Source organism: Panthera leo, chromosome A1 (assembly GCF_018350215.1).
Source record: "Panthera leo isolate Ple1 chromosome A1, P.leo_Ple1_pat1.1, whole genome shotgun sequence".
Lineage (NCBI taxonomy): Eukaryota > Metazoa > Chordata > Mammalia > Carnivora > Felidae > Panthera > Panthera leo.
Genome location: NC_056679.1, coordinates 180,247,614 through 180,266,921, shown reverse-complemented (window position 1 = coordinate 180,266,921; position 19,308 = coordinate 180,247,614). Strand labels below are relative to the sequence as shown.

Below are 19,308 nucleotides of genomic sequence, written 5' to 3'. Positions count from 1 at the left end.
AAATTAAGTGTTCCGAGCAGCCATAGGGCTTCTCAGAGCCAAGAAGGAGGTTCAGGGTGGCCCATTTCCTTCTGTGTGTCCTCACCCTCTGTTGTCTTCGTGCCCCCAGCCTCTCAAGCAGCATGCAGTCCCTCTCCTCAGGCAGCAGTCCTGGATCCCTCGCATCCAGCCGGGGCTCTCTAGCCGCCTCTAGCCTGGACTCCTCCACCTCAGCCAGCTTCACTGATCTCTACTACGACCCCTTCGAGCAGCTGGACTCGGAGCTGCAGAGCAAGGTGGAGTTTCTGCTCCTGGAGGGGGCCACGGGCTTCCGGCCCTCAGGCTGCATCACCACTATCCATGAGGACGAGGTGGCAAAGACCCAGAAGGCGGAGGGGGGCAGCCGCCTGCAGGCCCTGCGCTCCCTGTCTGGCACCCCAAAGTCCATGACCTCCCTGTCCCCCCGCTCCTCACTCTCCTCTCCGTCCCCGCCCTGCTCCCCTCTCATTGCTGACCCCCTGCTGGCTGGAGACACCTTCCTGAGCCCCCTGGAGTTTGACGACCCAGAGCTGAGTGCCACTCTCTGTGAACTGAGCCTTGGCAGTGGCACCCGGGAGAGGTACCGGCCGGAGGAACCAGGAACGGAGGGCAAACAGTTGGGCCAAGGTACAGAGGGGGACCACGAAGGGGGGGGGGCAGGGTAGGAACTGCACTCAGGCCTGAGTGCAGACCCCAGTGATAATTAGGGCCATTTACCGACTGCTTTCTATCTGCCCAGGCTTTACGTGTATATCAGTCCATTTATTCATTCAGGAGACATTATTTTTACGTACCCACTACGTTCCAGGTCCCAGGCTAAGGGTTTTTCCATGATGGATCCATTCATTCAATTGATATTAAGCATCTGTTAAAACTAAATGCCAGATCTTGTGCTAATGGCTGTACATGGATTCCTTCATTTATTCAGTCAGCATATGGGCCATGCGCCAGGCACAGGGTGACTCACAAGGACACAGTGTGGAAGACTGGCAAGCTCCAGGTCCCTGTCCCCAAGACGCTTACATGCCATTGAAGGCACAGACATTAACTATACAACCAGACCAGTAAAGGCCCTAGGAGGAAAATAAAATGGGATGTGATGGGGCCTCTCAGGTGGGGGTGGAGCTGTCAGTTCAGACTGGGTTGTGAAGGAAGACGACATTTGGGTGAGCATTTAAACGGTGAGAAGGAGCCAGCTTTGGGAAAAGTAAGAGCAAAATCTCTGAGGCCACAGGTTAGAGGTCACCAGCAAACCAGAGAATCAGGAAGGGCCCAGTCATTTAAGGCCTGGTGGGCCATGGTAAGGAGTTTGGATTTTATCCTAATAGCAGCAAGGACCCATATGACCATTTGAAGCCAGGGAATGACAGGATCTGGCTCCCACTCTGCATGGGGTCAGAAAGAATATTTTGGTATAGATTGAGATTCAGGTAGGAATCTCTAAAACAGAAGATGATGATGGTGACAGTTATGATTTATTAGGAGAAAAATTCTTTAGAAAAATTCTTTAGAAAAATTCTATTATATATTATAATAGTTACATTTTATTGGGGTATGTTGTGTGACGGGCTGTGTGGTTTATACAGTGAAATAGGTTACTTCTGTTATGCCCATTTCACAGATGAGGAGACAGAGGTTTAGAGAGGTGATATTACTTGCTATGGGTCCCCCAGCCAGCAAGTGGGAAAGAAGGGATTGGAATCTGGGTTTTCCTGACCCCAGAACCCAACCTCTTTATTGTCACACTCCTCTCAGGATGTGAGGCAGCCCTGTGTGTTTATTCCTGGGACACTTCTGGTGCTCACTGGCCCCACCACGCCCATCTGATGTGAAGGTCAGAACTGTGAGCAGGGTGCCCTGGGGCTCCCAGGCTTTCCTGGCCATGATTTATTGAGTATAGGTATACAAGATACGGTCAGGACCACCTGCCCAGAACCCACACTAAGACATGTGCTGGCTTCGTGCGCACAGGGCTCCTGCTCCTGGCTCCTTGTAACGCCAGCTGGAAGAAGCTAGACCCATCTCAGCCATAAGGCTCTGGCCGCTATGCCCAGAATTATCTCTTCGTGTGCAAGGGCTGGTGGGAGCAAGGGGGGGGGGGGCGGGGAGGGGGGAGACGAAATTTCCTGGTTAATTAAAGGGTCTGCTGGGTGATTGCCAGCCATTTCCTTAGAAGAGGTGCCGAGAGATCCCTGGGGCTCCCTCATCAGGAAGGGAGTCTTGCTGAGTGCTCTCAAATAAAAATAAAAACAGGCTTCCTACTACAGCAGGTGGCAAACTTCAGAAAATTGTCCCCTGGAGAGGAGCGAGTGCAGGTGGAACCTGTAATGAGGCTTCAGAAGAGCTCTTGACATTCTGTCAAAGGCTGGCAATAAGCCAAGTCAGGGACCCAGCAAGGTGCTGGGAGTGACCCTCCTTGTCTCCCCCAGAGTGTCCTCGGTGCTTGTGGGCCAAGGACCACACATGTCTCAGGATGGCATTCCCTTCATGCCATCTCCAAAAGCCGTCCCTGCAGTGAGTGATGCCAGGCTGAGCTCGACACTAAGCAGGTTATGTGATTAGTGCCGCTGTTCAGTCAGCAGACAAATTAATCTCCTTAAGTGGTTTAGTGAAGGGTGGAGATGCATGGGTCTGAAGGCGGGAGGTCTCCGCTGGCCGCAGCAGGCATGGAACACGGGTTGGGAGAGCTGCACCCAGATGGCCACTTTGCTTCTCCCAGGCTCAATGTCACCATCCCTTTCCCCAGCCTGGCCCATCCCCAGCCTCTTCTCCAGGCTGCCCCAGGGCCTGGCACACAGCAGGCAGTCAGAAGTGCCAGCTGTGAGGTTGAAGGGCCTGAATCTGGTCTTGCCCTCCCACTGCATGGAGCTCAGGAGCCTTCCTATCCATGCTGGTAGCTCTGAGCCTGGCCTGCCACGCCTCCAGCGCTTGTGACTTGAAGAAGGAAGGAATGTGCAGCATGAGCCAAGTGCCTGGTCTGAGCCCTGGGTCGGAGACCTTTGAGGCCCTCCGTCAAGGGGAGGGAGCTGGAGAGCTGAGTTAGGAGTGGAATGGGATAGGCAGAGCAGGAGAGCTCGTGCTGAAATCTTCCCTTTTCTTCTACTTGCCCCTCCCAAGGGTCCAGCAGTTGTTACTTTGCCCCGCCCCGCCCCAGGTGTGTAGGGATTGATCTAGAAGGCATCACCATAGTGCTGGGAATGACCGTTGCAATAAGGATAGTGGTGCTGAATTTTACAGCATTTTCCTGCACCAGTCTCTGTACTGAGGACTTCCCTATAATGTCTCATTGAGTCCCCCCCAGCAGCCCTACCAGGTAAGTGTTGTTATTCCCGTTTTACAGATAAGGAATCCAAGGGTTCGAGAGGTGAAATCCACGTCCCACTGTCATGAAGCCGTAAGTGGTGGAGCTGAGATTTGAACCCATGCAGTTTGGCTTCCAAGTCTGGGATGCTAAACACAGAATCATCCGCTACCCCTTCCTTCACCCCAAAGGAAGGCAGGACCTTGCTGTCGAGTTCAGTGGTGGTATTTGGCAGGACTCTCTTGGGGCAGAGGGTAGGTCATAAGTGTGTGTTGCAAAGACAGTGTCCTGGTTTCTGAATCCTGTCTTGCCATCCTTCCTTTCTCCAGCTGTGAATACAGCCCAGGGGTGCAGCCTGAAAGTGGCCTGTGTGTCAGCTGCTGTGTCAGATGAATCCGTGGCCGGGGACAGTGGTGTGTATGAGGCTTCTGTGCAGAGGTGGGTCCCTGAGTCTTGACTGTCTCTGGGAAGTCTGAGTATGCAGAGCCTGGGCCCCCTCAGGTATGTGGGAGGAACCCACAGAAGGGCATGGCCAGGTGACTCAGCCCTGTGTGGTATAGGCTGAAGATGCAGACAGTGCTGCTCCTCCTGGCTGGGGGCACTTCACATTCGCGGGAGTGCCAGTTCCACGATTGCCATTAAGGAGCGTATGGCTGGGGGAGTTCATGCTGGAGGAAGTGCAGCCCCTTCAAGACAGGAATCCTGAGCAGTTGTGGGAAGGCGGAATCTGCAGGGAGTCTGAGCTGACCCAGACTTTCCTCCTTGAGGACCCGACTGTGCCCTCCCAGAGGGAACCCTGTTTCTGGAAGATGACTTTGGCCCCAGGTGACTGCAGGGAAGCCTGACCCTCCTTCTTCCCTGTGTTGCCTCTCAGACCGGGTGCTTCAGAAGCTGCCGCTTTTGACAGTGACGAATCCGAAGCAGTGGGTGCAACCCGGGTTCAGATTGCCCTGAAGTAAGTGACTGGGAGGGCAGGAGCACATGGGTGGTCAGCCGCATCTTCCCAGTTTTGACCTTCATGGCTGCCTAGGGGAGAAAGGCAGAACCAGCAGGACCTGCCGACACTTGTGGCCTCCTAACTAAAGAGGGCCAACCCTTTCCCTCCCTCTCACCTCCACATTTTACCAAAGAGAAGAATGAGGCTTTGAAGACCTTGTTACTTGCCCCAACTCACTGAGCTGGCCAGTGGCAGAGCAAGACCATGACCAAGACCTCCTGTGCCTTGTTTTTTGGGGCCATTGTTGCTGTGGTTTTTTGGCTTACTGTCCCATTGAAGTTTCAGCCATTGGGGGCTGCAGCCCAGATTTGTTGTTCCTGTGTTTTCCCTTGATGCAGGATGGCCACAATATTATTTTTAGTAGAAATTGCCAATATTCAAGTATCAAGAGATTTCACACAGCACAATCTTCTGGCTTCTCCTTAAACATTCAGACTGATAGGGGCACCTGGGTGGCTCAGTCGGTTGAGCATCCCACTCTCGATTTCGGCTTGGGTCATGACGGCACGGTTTCATGGGGTTGAAGCCCCGCGTTGGGCTCTGCGCATTGACTGCGTGGAGCCTGCTGGGGATTCTCCCTCTCTCTCTGGCCCTTCCCCGCTCACACTCTGTCTCTCTCAAAATAAATAAATGTAAAAAAAAAAAAAAAAAAAAAAAAACGGAAATCTAAGCTGACACTTCATTTAAAAAAAAATAAAAATAAGAATTCAGACCGGCAGGTCTGAACCTGCATCCCTACATGGCCCAAAGCACTGGGCCTGTGCTCTCAAGTTCCCCACAGTCCCCCAAGCAGCCAGCAGCCACGTCTGTGATGATTAAGAGAGAGAGAAATGTGTTACTCATACGTGCTCCATATGTCCCTCTCCATTTCAGGTACGATGAGAAGAATAAGCAATTTGCAATATTAATCATCCAGCTCAGTAACCTTTCTGCTCTGTTGCTGCAACAAGACCAGAAAGTGTGAGTATGTGGCTGACAGGGTTTGTATGAGCCTCTCAACCTCTGCGGCCATCCCTGGGGGCACTCTCCTGCCCTTGCCCGCTGCACCATCGGGCCCCGTGCGTATTTCATCTGTGTGGCCATGATGCACAGTGTCAGTACTGTGAATGTGGATGTGGATACAGGCGTGATGGCAAACTCGCTGACTGGAACGAGAAGCACTGTAGGCAGTTTCAGTTCCTTCACAAGCACATTGTGAGCACCTACCATGTGCCAGCACTAAGAGCGGGGTGGTGAGCAAATCCTTGCCCTTTGAACTTGAAGCCTCACAAAGAAGAGGGTCATGGCCCCTATTATCTGCTCTAAGCTCAAATATTGCACACAGAAAGAGGCCTGAAATTCTCAAGAGCCTGCGCCTGTCACTGTGCTTCTATTGGAAGGGCGTGATGGGTATTACCTTACAGTTGATTATACAGCAAACACCTGTGCTATTTGCCTGTTGGCTCTTGCCTTGGCAGACCGGGTTTACGTTTCATTGCATTCACCTGCCTGCAGGTTTCTCCTTTAGATGATAGGCATTGGGGCAGCAACAGGAGCTTATATTTCTGAGGTCTGTACCCGGCCAGCATCTGAGGCTGTGACATGTGGGAAAGGGAAAGACAGGAGGAAAGCAGGACAAACAGAATAAAGAAGATTAGACACTAGGGTTGTCTTTAGTCATTTGCTCTTACAAACAGTGCCAGAACAAGTAACCTTCTCCATATCTCATTGGTACTTGTACAGTGGTATTTGTAGAAGAGTGTCTAGAAGCAAGGTGAATGGGGTCACAAGGCCAGTGCATCTGGAATTGTGTTAGGGTTGTCACATTCCCCTCTGCAGGGGCGGTAGCATTTTGCCTTCCTACCAGCAGCTGTATAAGGATTCCTGAGTGTTAACAATCTTGCTAATCCTTCTGTGCACAGAAGTTTGCACACTGTTGACCTCAGGTTCCATACTCTTTGAGGTTCTAAGGATTGGAGATTTGGGAGAAGGAAGAGCAATTGTTATCCTTGGGGCCCTCTCTGCTTCCCTTACAAATATCTGCATAACCGCTTGAGAAATTACAAACTCCTCCACTGTTATTGTCTTAGGGATTTGCGGCAACAGTTTAGCCCAACACATTATCCCAGACCCAGGCTGACTCAGGCTCTCCTCTGTCTCTCTCTAGGAACATTCGTGTAGCTATCCTTCCCTGCTCCGAAAGCACCACCTGCCTGTTCCGGACCCGGCCCCTGGATGCCTCAGACACTCTCGTGTTCAATGAAATGTTCTGGGTGTCCATGTCCTATCCAGCCCTTCACCAGAAGACCTTAAGAGTTGATGTCTGTACCACCGATAGAAGCCATCTGGAGGAGTGCCTGGTGAGGGCTGTGCCTGTCTGTCTGTCTGACTGTCCAGCCGTCTGTCCTTCTGGAGATTGGCCCACCTTGTATTTCAGGGAGAAGGCTTGGAGAAAACACAGGCTGTAGTGTTAAGCTAGTCTTGGGTTCCAGGCAGGGACTGTTGCACAGGTGAACAGCATTGGCACACTCATTGAGAGCAGGGGGCGAGGAGGCGGGAAGCCCCTTTGTCAACCATGGAACTACAGGGCTTCATCCCTTGTGCCCGAGGCTGCGTTGCCTAGGACTCTTTAATTCTCAGTCTCAGTTTCCTTATCTGTAAAATCCAGCTAACACTGCCCACCTCACAGATGGTTCTCTGAGGATTAAATGAGGCTTAAAGCTGTGTTTCTGGAACTTGAACATGCACACAAGTTACCTGGGGCTCTGGTTAAAATTCAGATTCTGATTCAGCAAGTCTGGGGCAGTAGTGGGGGCAGGCACCAAGAGATTCTGCATTTCTGATAAGCTCCCAAGTACTGCTGATTGCCGCTGGTCCCCATAGCAAGGATGTAAAACAACAGTGTGTCTGCACATACTAGATGCTCACTGACTATCAGTCCCCTGCTCTCCTCAGCTGGGGTACAAAACAGCATCATTGCCATTTATGTTGTTGATGTTACTACTGACAATAATGCAATAGCATCCATAGATTGAATGCAGTTTATGTGGTGGACATTGAGCTAAGCCCCTTATGTGTAGTTTTTCTATCTGACCCTCACTAAAATCTTATAAAACAAGTACTGTTATATCAGTGAGGAAACCGAGTTAGAGAGAGGTAAAAGAACCTTCCCAAGGTCACACAATCAAGAAGAGCCATGAGCAGTTAGAAGCTAGGCAGCTCCCCTTCTGCAGCCCACCAACATCAGCCCCTTGGTGTTTGTACCAGTGTGGTGCTCCCTGGAACCCACAGGTAGGACAGTGACTGAAGACTGGTGAGCATGGTAGATATTGGGCACCAGAGCAGAAAGCTTTTCCAATCCCAGGCTCTTCTGTGAAACATTTCCTCAGCCCTGGGAATTCCTCAATGAGAAGAGACTCAATCCTATTTTCTTCTCCTAATTGGATGTCTTTTATTTCTCCTTCCTAATTGAAGTGTGGCCATTGCTGGTTGCCATGGCAGCAGCCAAAGCGCTCATCCCACTGTGGCTTGTCTCTGTCTGTGGCCAATGGGAAATCTACTTTCCCGTATCCTGTGGGGATATAGAGTGTCAGGCTGCCGTGTTTTGGTGGCTAGAGGAGTAAGCGAGGAAGTGAGACACTAGAAAGGCCGTGTGCTCCCACGCGGTCTCCCTACACTGCTGGGTTTGGGGAATCCCTGGTCTGCTTTGAGCTGCTTAATCAGCCAGGCTGCCACAGTGGTACCCATCCTGAGCAGCGTCTGTTTGTAGTACTGGGCTAAGAAATCTGCATGCAGTGTCTCCCTTAACGCTCACAGCAGCCTGAGGAAGAAGCGTTAGGATTGCCTCCACTTGACAGATGAAGGATCAAGACGCAAAAGGGCTAAGTAACCTGCCTAGGTCATCCATTGAGTAAGTGGAGAAGTCCGCTTCCTGGTTGCAGCTTCTTTACACATAGCCTTCATACTGTCCCGCCTCTCAGGTGGTTACCACGTCCCCCCTGTCCACAGACCTGGATTATGGGTTTGGATGAACACGTGGCCTGCCTTGCCCACTATCTCCGGCAACTGTTCTACTGAATGCTTTAGCATGGCATAATCACAGGCTTTCCAGCTGCACCCTGTTGTCCACTCCCTAGCTGCTAAGCTCAGTGCCACTCAGAGCAGGTTCTGTTAAGAAAGCCCACTTCCCAGGCACCCCTCCTATTCCATAGTTAACCATTACAACAAAGAGGCTTTTTTCACCTTGCCATCCCCACCTGGGAAAACCCAGCCCTGTCAAAGTGAACTCTCCGTCCATGCACTAAAACACAGCCATGCCGTATGGTCTCGTGTTAAAATTGTGGTCACAAACCTCGCATGAGCCCTAATGCTACTCAGCACTGGTACTGCCTTCCCCTTCCCAGGGGCAAATTCTTACCCTCTCCCCTGTCCCCAGACTTCTGGCCTCTTCTCCCACCCTCATACTCCCCCTGCTGAGGGCCTTGCTCCCCACGCTTCTTGGGTTCTTGCCATTTCTCCTGGCTCTGAGGTTGGCGCCCCCCCCACTGCCATGTGAGGCAACTTCTCACTACCTGTTATTTTCTGGCTCTCTCCTCTCTTCAGTCTTCACTCCTCTGCTGGGCCTGGCCTATCAGTACACCAACAGGCTATTAATTCTCTTAAGAAACAAAAAAAAAACAAAAAAAAAACAAAAAAAAAAAAAAAGAAAGATTTTACCCATTTCTCCCTCCAGCTACTACTTTGTTTCTTTCCTTTATAGCAAAAGGTGAAATGTTCTCTCTGTAACCCAGTTCACGTGGGATTTTGCCGTCATCATTCTGCTAGAAATGTGCTCCCCGAGGTCATCCGTGGCCTCCTCGTAGCTAACCCCAGTGGCCACTTCTCCATCCTCACCCTCCTTGGCCTGTCGACTGTGTTTGATTCAGTTGCTCCCAGAATCCTCCTCGGCCTCCTTTGCCCTGACTTGGCTTCCCCAGCACCTCACTCTCAGTGTTCTTCCCTCATCACTGGCATCTCTGTCTCCTTGGCTGATTCTTCTCATTTCCCCAACTGCTGTGTGTCAGGGCTCAGGACTCACCCCTCTCCCCTTTTCTGTTTGCATTCACTGCCTTGGTAATCTCATCTCATTCTCCCGCTTCAAACACCATGTCAGATGTATGGCTCCAGCCTGGGCCTCCCCACTCGCAGCTGTATAACACCTCTGCTGTCTGTTCCACATCTTCTCTTGCTTGTCCAGGAGGCATCTCAGATGAACTTGTCCATAAGCACACTCCTGATCTGTCTTCCTGTGTTTTTACTGTCTCAGCTAAAAGCAACTCTGTTCTTCCACTGCCCAGGCCAGAGACCACAGGCTCATCCTTGACCTGTCTCTTCCTCTCCGCTCCACATCTAATCCTTTAGGAATTCCTGGCAGGTCCCTCTTCAGAAGATCCCTAGACCCCGGCCACTTAGCGCTGCTCCTGTCCCACTGCTGTCTGTCACCTGGATTGCGCAGCAGTCTCTCCTGGGTCTCCTTGGTCTATCCTTGCCTCCCTTCATCTCCTCTCAACAGAGTCACCAGAGTGATCCTATTAAATTGCAAATCAGTGCTTACACTCCTCTACCTAAAACTTTACATTCGCTTCTGTGTCCATCTGGAGTCAACTCCTGGGCCCCTTGCCTGCCCTCCAAGGCCCTCGGGGATCTGTCTCTTGTTATCTCTCAGATTTTATCCCCAGACTCTTCCTCCAGCCTCCCTGTTCCCCTTGAATATACCAGCATGCTCCTTGCCCCAGGCCTTTGCACTTGCTGGCCCCTCTGACCAGAATTCTCTTCTCCCAGATACTGATGGACAGGGCTCACTCTCCCGCCTCATTGTGGGCTTGACCCAGATGTCACCTTCTCAGGGAGGTCTTTCTTCCATCCTATTTAAAAATTACATTCCCCCTCCACTCTTGTCCCCCGCCCCCGTGTTATTTTTCTCTGCAGCACGTTCCCCCACCTAACATTTATCAGTATTACAGATTTTAGGGTATACATGATTTTCACATTTTATCAAATCTCTAGAATCAAGATGCAGTTTATACTAGATGACAGGTCAGAGTGTAATTGACAACTATTTTTCTTTCTTAGTAATGCATGAAATAGTACACTGACTTTACTTACTGATTTGTTTATCTGATTCCCCCAGACTGGAATGTAAGCTCATGAGGACAGAGATTCTTATCTGCCTTAAATCCTACTGTATCCCCAGCCTTCAAAACAGTGTCTGGCACATAGAGGCTACTTAGCTATCTGTGTGTACTGAATAAATAAATGAATGCCCTCACAGGGCATCATTTACCAAAGTAGGCCACATTTATACCTATGAGCCAGCCCAAAATAGACAGTATATCTTGTTGGAATTAATAATAATCTGATGGCAGTGTTACACCTCAAAGCTGTCATTATATTCTTTCCCCCTTGCCCCTCAAACATGGCCTGGCCTGTTCTGAACTGTAATATCTGACACATTTGTCTGTCTTCACAAGAAAGTGTGACCCCTTTGGGGGCAACATCCTGTCTTACATGTTTCTATGGCTCCAGAGTCTGCAAAGTGCTCAGAGGACATTTATTAAGTGAGTAAATGAGTAATATACACATATTTGTGTATATTTAAATTTATTACAGGTGACTAAAATGCACAGGTATTTAATTCCTGAACGGACTCTAGTCCTGCAGGTAGGAGTCATTTACCTTGTTTTCTCCACTTGCTCACCACTGTTCTAGAAATTAACCTTTAGACACACAATGAGTTTGCACAGTCCATGCCATGCCCTGGTGCATCCTAATAGAAGGAAAAACTGGTAGAAAGGATCCCAGGTAGATTGGGGAGCCCCCTCCCCATCCCAGGTACCACCCAAGCCTCCACTCAGCTACTGGCCCACTTCACAAACCAGCTTGTGGTATTTCTACCACCCGCTGGCACAGCCACTGTTGTGTTTCAGGACAGTGAATTTGCTAACCCCAAACCTGGTTGGGGCTCTTCCAAAGAGGACATGTTGAAACAATAGTAAGACCTGTGAAGAATGATTAAAAGTATTTGGTCATTTTTTCCACTAAGGATGTATGGTAAAAAGTCAAGTCACTGGAAATAAATCCCCTCTCTGGGAGGTTATATTCAGTGAGATTAATTTTGTGGAGGTTGTTTTCATCTTAAGGCATCCATTTACACCATTCAAAGAAAAACTGTATAGAAAGGTTTACTCAAAAGCAATCTTGCTTCCCTGCCCCTTGCACCCAATTCCACCACCTACCCTGTATAGCTACCCACTTTATTAGTGTTGTCTTTATCTTCCCATTATTTCTTGTTGCACATACGTGCATGTGATAATGTTCACTACCCTTTGCACTTCAAATATGGTGCAATATAGTATGTATATATACATAAGCCAGAAAGAGAAATAAATATATATATATATATATATATATATATATATATATATATATATATATTTAGAGAGAGAGAGAGAGAGAGAAAATATATGTATTCTTATCCCTCTTTCCATTTCTTATACAAAAAGTAGCATACTGCATATTCTTTTCTGCACTATTCTATTTTTTCCCTTAACAATACAGCCTGGAAGTCTGTCCACATCAGCACCTAGAGATCTTTCTCATTTTTTATACATGTCTATATAATATCCCATTGTGTAGATATATTATAGTTTATTTCTCCAGTCCCCTGTTGCTGGCCCTTTGAGTTGTGCAAAATCTTCTTCCTTGACATTGGTCTTGGTGATAATTTTTGGATCTGACTCCAAAAGCACAGGCAACAAAAGCAAAAATAAACAGATGGGACTACATCAAATTAAAAATCTGTACAGCAAAGGAAATCATCAACAAAATGGAAAGGCAACCTGCTGAATAGGAGGAAATATTTGCAAATCATGTATCTGATAAGGGGTTAATATCCAAAATGTATAAAGAACTCATACAACTCCATAGCAAAAAATCAAAAAATCCAATATAAAAATGTGCAGAGGCTCTTAATAAACATTTTTCTAAAGAAGACATACAGAAGGCCAACAGGTACAGAAAAAGATGCTCACCATCACTGATCATCAGGGAAATGCAAATCAGAGTCACAGTGAGATAGCACCTCACCCTTCTTAGAAAGGCTGTTATCTAAGAGACAAGAAATAGCAAATGTTTGCAAGGATGTGGAATAAAGAAACCACTTGTGCACTGTTGGTGGTAAAACATTATGCAGAGCTGCTATGGAAACGAGGGTGGGGGTTTCTCAAAAAATTAAAAATAGAATTACCATACATCTAGCAATCTCACAACTGGGTATATATCCAAGGTTACACCCAATGATAGCAACATTCTTCACAATAGCCATGAGACAGAAGCAACCTAAAAGTGTATCAGTGGATAAATGGATTTAAAAATGTGGTCTCTTGATATAATGGAATATTATTCAGCCTTAAAAAGGAAAGAAATCCCGTCCCATGCTATAACATGAATGAACTTTGAGAACATTGTGTTAAATCACATAAGCCAGTCACAAAAAGACAAATATTGTGTGATTGCACTTATATGAGGGACCTAGAGTCATCAAATTCACAGAAACAGAAAGTAGAATGGTGGTTGCCAGGGACCAGGGGAAGGGAAAAGGGAAGTTACTTAATGGGTGTAGAGTTTCAGATTTCCAAGATGAAAAAAGTACTGGATATCTGTTTCATAACAATGTAGCTGTATTTAACACTACTGAACTATACACTTTATTTTTTTTTAATTTTTTTTAACGTTTATTTATTTTTGAGACAGAGACAGAGCATGAACGGGGGAGGGTCAGAGAGAGAGGGAGACACAGAATCCAAAACAGGCTGCAGGCTCTGAGCGGTCAGCACAGAGCCCGACGCGGGGTTCGAACTCATAGACCGCGAGATCATGACCTGAGCTGAAGTTGCTCGCTTAGCTGACTGAGCCACCCAGGCGCCCCTGAACTATACACTTTAATTAAGATGGCAAATTTTATGTCACAACATGGATGGACCTTGAGAACGTTATATGAAGTGAAATAACCCAGAAAGAGAAATACAAATACTTGTATGATCTCACTTACATGTGAAATCTATAAAACCAAATCATAATAACAAAAAACAGATTGATCGTTGTCACAGGTGGGGGGTAGGGGAAATGGGTGAAGGGTCAAAAGGTACAAACTTCCAGTCATAAGGTAAATAAGTTCTAACCATGCACTGTAGTCCGTGGGGACTATGGTACATAAACAACACTGTATTGCATATTTGGAAGTTGTTAGGAGAGGAGATCTTAAAGGTCTCATTATAAGAAAAAAAATTTCTAGCCATGAGGTGGTGGATGTAAACTTACTGTGGTGATCATTTCATAATAAATACCATACCAAATTGTTGTTTTTTTTTTTAAGTAAACTCTATGCCCAACATGAGCCTCAAACTCAGGACCCTCAGATCAAGAGTCGCATGCTCTACCAACTGAGCCAGCCAGGCGCCACCCAAATCTTTATGTTGTACATCTTAAACTAGTACAGTGTTACATGTCAATTACATTTCAGTAAAGCTGGGGGCAGGAGATGGTAAATTTTATGGGTTTTGTCATAATTAAAAAAAAAAAAAACACATACGATAGGTGCTTAGTAAAGATTTGGTGAATGAGTAAACCAATGAATGAGTAAGTTAGTGAATAAATGAGTTATTGGAAATAATTAACAACTAGCCCTTTCCTCCTCCCGGAAGCTGCTATCTCATCTGAGGATGTTTCTCATACTCTCCCCAGGAGCCTTGTCAGAATATACCTTGTCAGCCCTGGTTTATACTCTTGCCTTTTCCTGTCCTCAACTAGGGAGGCGCCCAGATCAGCCTGGCTGAGGTCTGTCGGTCTGGGGAGAGGTCGACTCGCTGGTACAACCTCCTGAGCTACAAATACTTGAAGAAGCCGAGCAGGGAGCCCAAGCCACTGGGAGCCAAGGTCCCCACCCCAGGTCCTGAAAGCACGGTGAGTTGGGCCCCGGGTTTGCACCACCCTCCTAGGTGTGCAGCATCTGGATGGATGACAGGAAAAGCTCTCCCAGAATTGGAGATGACTGGGCCTCAGAGGTGGGGGAAGCAACAGAGGGTATTGGAACAGAGAAGAAGATGATGAGATAGGAGAGACCTCTGCAAACAAGCAGGTAGCCCCCGATCTGCAACCTTCCCCTTCCTCATCTGTGTTCCCCCCTTCTGCACTTTGCTTGCCATAGTATAACTTGCCTGATGAAAACCTTAATTTATGATTTTTTTTTTTAATGAAGTAGAAAAGGAAGGAGAAACCTGTAGAAGGTAGAAAATTAACCTTCATTGAGATACTGCTATCTGCATAGTGGTCCATGTTGGAGGCTTGCTGTAAAACACAGCAGAAAACAACACTGACCGGGGTGTGTTAGGTGGGTGACAGATCAGTCATTTCACCGCTCTGAACCTCTTTTTTCATGCCAAATCCTTATCTAAAAAGGTGGTTAGGAAGGTTTGAAAAAGTATATGTGAAGAGCACTCTGTAAGTGCTTGATAAATGGTATCTGTTTCATTATTGTATATTTCTTAAAAATCTTACATTTGCCTATTTTTGGTTTAAAAATATGTATTGGTTTCATTTTAGTGCAATACACTTTAAAATGTCCTGGGGGGCGCCTGAGTGGCTTAGTCGGTTGGGCATCCGACTTCAGCTCAGGTCATGATCTCGCGGTTTGGGGGTTCGAGCCCCGCGTTGGGCTCTGTGCTGACAGCTCAGAGCCTAGAGCCTGCTTTGGATTCTGTGTCTCCCTCCCTCTATGCCCCTCCCCTGCTCATGCTCTGTCTCTCTCTCTCCTTCAAAAATAAATAAACATTAAAAAAAATTTCTTTTTAATGTCCTGAAATTGTTTTCTGTACTTGGGAAGCTCACATCTGCTAGCCAAGATTCAACCAAGCAGTGAAGTTGCCCTTGGACATAGAGTGTCACAGCATACAGGATCCTTTTGGAATCCCAAACAGAAAGCATTTGGGATTCAAATTAGCTCATAATTCTCTGTAGTGTGTCTTCCTTCTGTCAGTACTTGGTTACTTTGGACAGTCATTGCCCAGAATTTCAATGGAGAAGATGGGCTAGGTCAGGTGGTAAGGATAAGGGGAAGGATCAAATCTATTTCCCCCCAACCTCCCTTCCCCTCCTCCTCCTCTTCCTTCTTTTTCATAATCCTTATCATTTCCTGCATTTCCTTTTGTGTCAGGCACTGTCCTGTTTATTAGGTGCCACTTACCAAGGCTCAGAAAGGTTACCTAAGGACATACATCCAATAAACAACAAAGCTAGGTCTTCCTCACTCCAAAAAGGAGTCCATGAGCTGGCAAATATCTTGAAAACATCCTCTACTTTCTGGAGCATGTCCTTGGGTAAGTGACACCGACCTTAGGCACAATTAGTTTCCTTGTTCCATTTCTCAAGAGAATAATCATAATCTCTATCTCTCAGAATAGTTGTAGAGATTATATAAAATGTTACACATAAGCTGTCTGTCCAGTGCCTGACATATACCAGGCCTTCAATTGGTGTTAGTCCCCTGTTCCCTAAAAGAGAATTTCAGGGATTTTTCCAAGCTCTGGCCCACACTACAAAGGGTGTTTGCAAATTAGCCATGTGCTCAGAAAGCTACAAGGTCAGTTTTTGCTTTACTATGAGCTGCCATTTACTGAGTGCTAATTATGTGCTAGGTACTCTTCTTTATATATCTTATGTATATGTTCTCATTCTTCATAGCAACCCTTTGTAGTAGTTATTAGAAACTACTCTAGAGGAAATTGAGTCTCAGATTAATTTCTTCAAGTCACACGGGCTTCCTCATTGTAGACACCATTCAGTATAGATGTTCTTCCTCCAGGAAGTCTTCCCTGAATGCAACCCCAACCTGACACTGCCATTGCTCTGTTGTTCCTAAATATCCAAAGCTTAACCTCTGGCAAAGTCCTTATCACATTGTTTCACATTATCACATTATTGACAGTTCATGTGATGGTTTCCCTGATTACACTATAATCTCTTTACAGCCAGAGACCTATATTTCTGCCTCACTCAACTCCTAAACTTGACTGTCTTCCAAAAGTCTGTCTGTGCATACAGGAGTTATTCTCAGGAGAACCGCAAATTAGATGAACTAAGTGCTGTATTTCCAGTTTATAAGTGACCTTTGGGGCAAGACACATACCCACTCTGGACTTCAGTGTTAATCTCAGTTCACGGGGAAGTTCACACTCTAAGCTGTGATTCTTGCAAGTAGTATGCAGATGAACCCTTGGGCCTTTGTCTCCACAGGATGCCGTGTCTGCTCTGTTGGAACAGACAGCAGTGGAGCTGGAGAAGAGGCAGGAGGGAAGGATCAACACACAGACCCTGGAAGACAGCTGGTAAGTGAGGGCTCACTTGGGCCTCAGGAACTGATCTGGCTTGGACCTGGATGCAGGAATGAGCTCCCCAAACTCCAGGGCAACCAAGAGAAGTGTTCCCCTGGGAAGACAGAGAACCTCTCTCCTCATGGGTTCTCTATAGGCAACAAGCCGGTACAATTGACCCTTGAACAACGCAGGGGCTAGGGGCACTGAGCCACTGCATGGTCCAAAATCTACACAGAACTTTGACTCCCCCAAAACTTAACTACTAATAGTCTACTGTTGACCAGAAGTCTTACCAATAATATAAACAGTCCATTAATATAAACTTTGTATGTTGTATGTGTGACATACTGTATTCTTATAATAAAGTAAACCAGAAAAAGGGAAATGTTAAGAAAATCAGAAGTAACTATTCAAAAAAAAAAATCCACATATAAGTAGACTAGTGCACTTCAAATCCATGTTGTTCCAAAATCAACTGTGTATAGCCTGGTATGATAGTTCCCAAAATTTCTTCTCAGTTTGTCATTTTGTGAGCTATAATCACTCATGCTATGTCACATATTAGTGCCTAACTTGACTCACATTTATGTTGGTAAAAAAAAAAAAAAAATTATATTACTATAAATGGAAAGTAAATATCCTCTGCCATAAATTGAAGATGTTTCAATAAGGAATTTCATTTGACTGCTAGGAACAGGGAGGAGAAATAATAGGCTTAAATAAGATAGTTTATTGCTTTGTTACTTAAAAAGAAGAATGGGAAGAAGCAATCCAAGCCTCATCTGTCAGCTCCATGGCATTACAGGGAACCCAGTGTCCTCCTCTATTTCTGCTTTGCTTTTCTTACTGGGTGACTGCCATCACTGAGGCTTCTTTCTAGCTCAAAATGGCTGCTGAGTCACCAACCATCAGGCAAGCATCAGAAAAGAGGAAAGACAAAAGAATGTGCCTGTATGCCTTTTAACCAAGCAACATTCCTCAAAGTCCCACCCAGCGGTTTCTGCTTGGTTCTCACTGGCTGAGCTTAGCCATTTGGCCTACCTAACTGCAAGGGATACAAAAATCAGGGTTCCGTTACTAAGAAAGTAGAAATGGATACTAGGGAGACCATGAGCCCTGTCTGCCTCAGAAGGTAACTGGAAAACTTAAATGTAATGAAAATAAAGCAAGAGCATTAAAACCCACCCAAACGTATTGCTTGCTAAGGCTCCAGGCCTGAGGTCTTCTCTCTCCAGATACATTAGAGACATGCTTCCAGAGAGAGACTTCTCCTCGGTGTCCACAAAAGAACTGGAGACAGCGTTCTGTCTGTGTGGTTCAGTGCTTCTTAGTCTCTTGTATCCTAAAAGAAAAGTCTCAGTACACATTTAGGAAAAAATAGTATAGACCAGGATTCAAATCTTAGCTTCATGGTTTTTTGTGTAACCTTTGGCAAAGCATTTTTAACTTTTTCTTGCGGCATGGCACAACACATACAAGTTCCCCTAAGTGTACAGCTCAGTGAATTTTCAGAAACCAAACTACCCGTGTGACCAGCATCCTCATCAAGAAGCAGAGCGTAACTGGCTCTCTGGAAGCCCAGTCTGGGCCGGTCGCTGCCCTCCACCACAAGGGCAGCCACTGTCAGGGCAGTCATTCTAACCTTGGCCGAGCCTCGTCTGGAAAAGCGGGACGTCACACTGACTGCGTGGACTTACTGCAGACCACTAAAAGAAAAGCCACTATAATGAAGATAAAGCACAAAGCTCATAGCGGACACCCAGCAGATGGTAGAAATGATCATTCAGGAAATGAGAAGGAACGCCAGCTCCCAGCTAGGAAGGGAGAAGGCGAATCCCATCTCGGAAATGACCACAGCCTGTGAATTTGCCATTTGGGGGAAGTACAGTTGGGCTTAAGTGCACGTGCTCTGAATTCAGACAGATAGGGATTCTGAGTCTTACTCAACCAGCTTCCTGTGGGACCCTGGGTCTGGGTGAGGCCTGAGCATCAGTAAGTTTTAAAAGCTCCCTGGGTGATCCTAATGTGCAGCCAGGGCCAAGAACCATGGCTTTAAACCTCCATTTCTGCCTCTGTGAAATACAGATTTAATGAGTGTCTACAACACATGGGGTATTTTGTAGACTCAATGGGATTATGCATGATAAGATAAGCACTTAGCACAGATTTTGTCCCATGGGAAGCACTCAGTAGCTCTTCTGCATTATTCTGTTACAGCCTCCAGTTATACATGTGGTCTCAGAAGGGGGTCAGCAAATGTTTTCTGGAAAGGTCCAGATAGTAAATGTCTGCTTTGTGGGCCCTGTGGATTCTGGTGCATCTATTCAGCCCTCCTGTTACAGCATCAAAGTATCTGTAGATGGTACTTGCCATCATGTCCCCACCATGGAAGCTTTACTTATGGGCGCTGAAATTTGAATTTCGTGTAATTTTCACAGGTCATGAAATATCATTCTTTGTTTGTTTGTTTGTTTGTTTGTGTTTTTTAGCCATTTAAAAATATAAAAACCATTCACAGCTTGGGCTGTCCAAAACAGGCGGTAGGCTGGATATGGCCCACAGGCACACTTCTCTTTTACTATTTATTTCTCCATGTGATAAAGGGT

At 46.7% G+C, this 19,308-nt stretch overlaps 1 protein-coding gene across 2 annotated transcripts in view; it reads left to right on the top strand.

The window, feature by feature from the left end:
- Window positions 1-19,308, top strand: part of WWC1 (WW and C2 domain containing 1) — a 155,180-nt gene that overhangs the window by 117,047 nt on the left and 18,825 nt on the right. For both annotated transcript variants that reach the window (XM_042947325.1, XM_042947315.1), the window contains exons 11-17: window positions 110-645; window positions 3,649-3,757; window positions 4,194-4,274; window positions 5,190-5,276; window positions 6,463-6,655; window positions 14,142-14,294; window positions 16,623-16,714. In XM_042947325.1, the coding sequence (XP_042803259.1) occupies window positions 110-645; window positions 3,649-3,757; window positions 4,194-4,274; window positions 5,190-5,276; window positions 6,463-6,655; window positions 14,142-14,294; window positions 16,623-16,714 (1,251 nt within the window). The remainder of the gene's footprint in view (window positions 1-109; window positions 646-3,648; window positions 3,758-4,193; window positions 4,275-5,189; window positions 5,277-6,462; window positions 6,656-14,141; window positions 14,295-16,622; window positions 16,715-19,308) is intronic.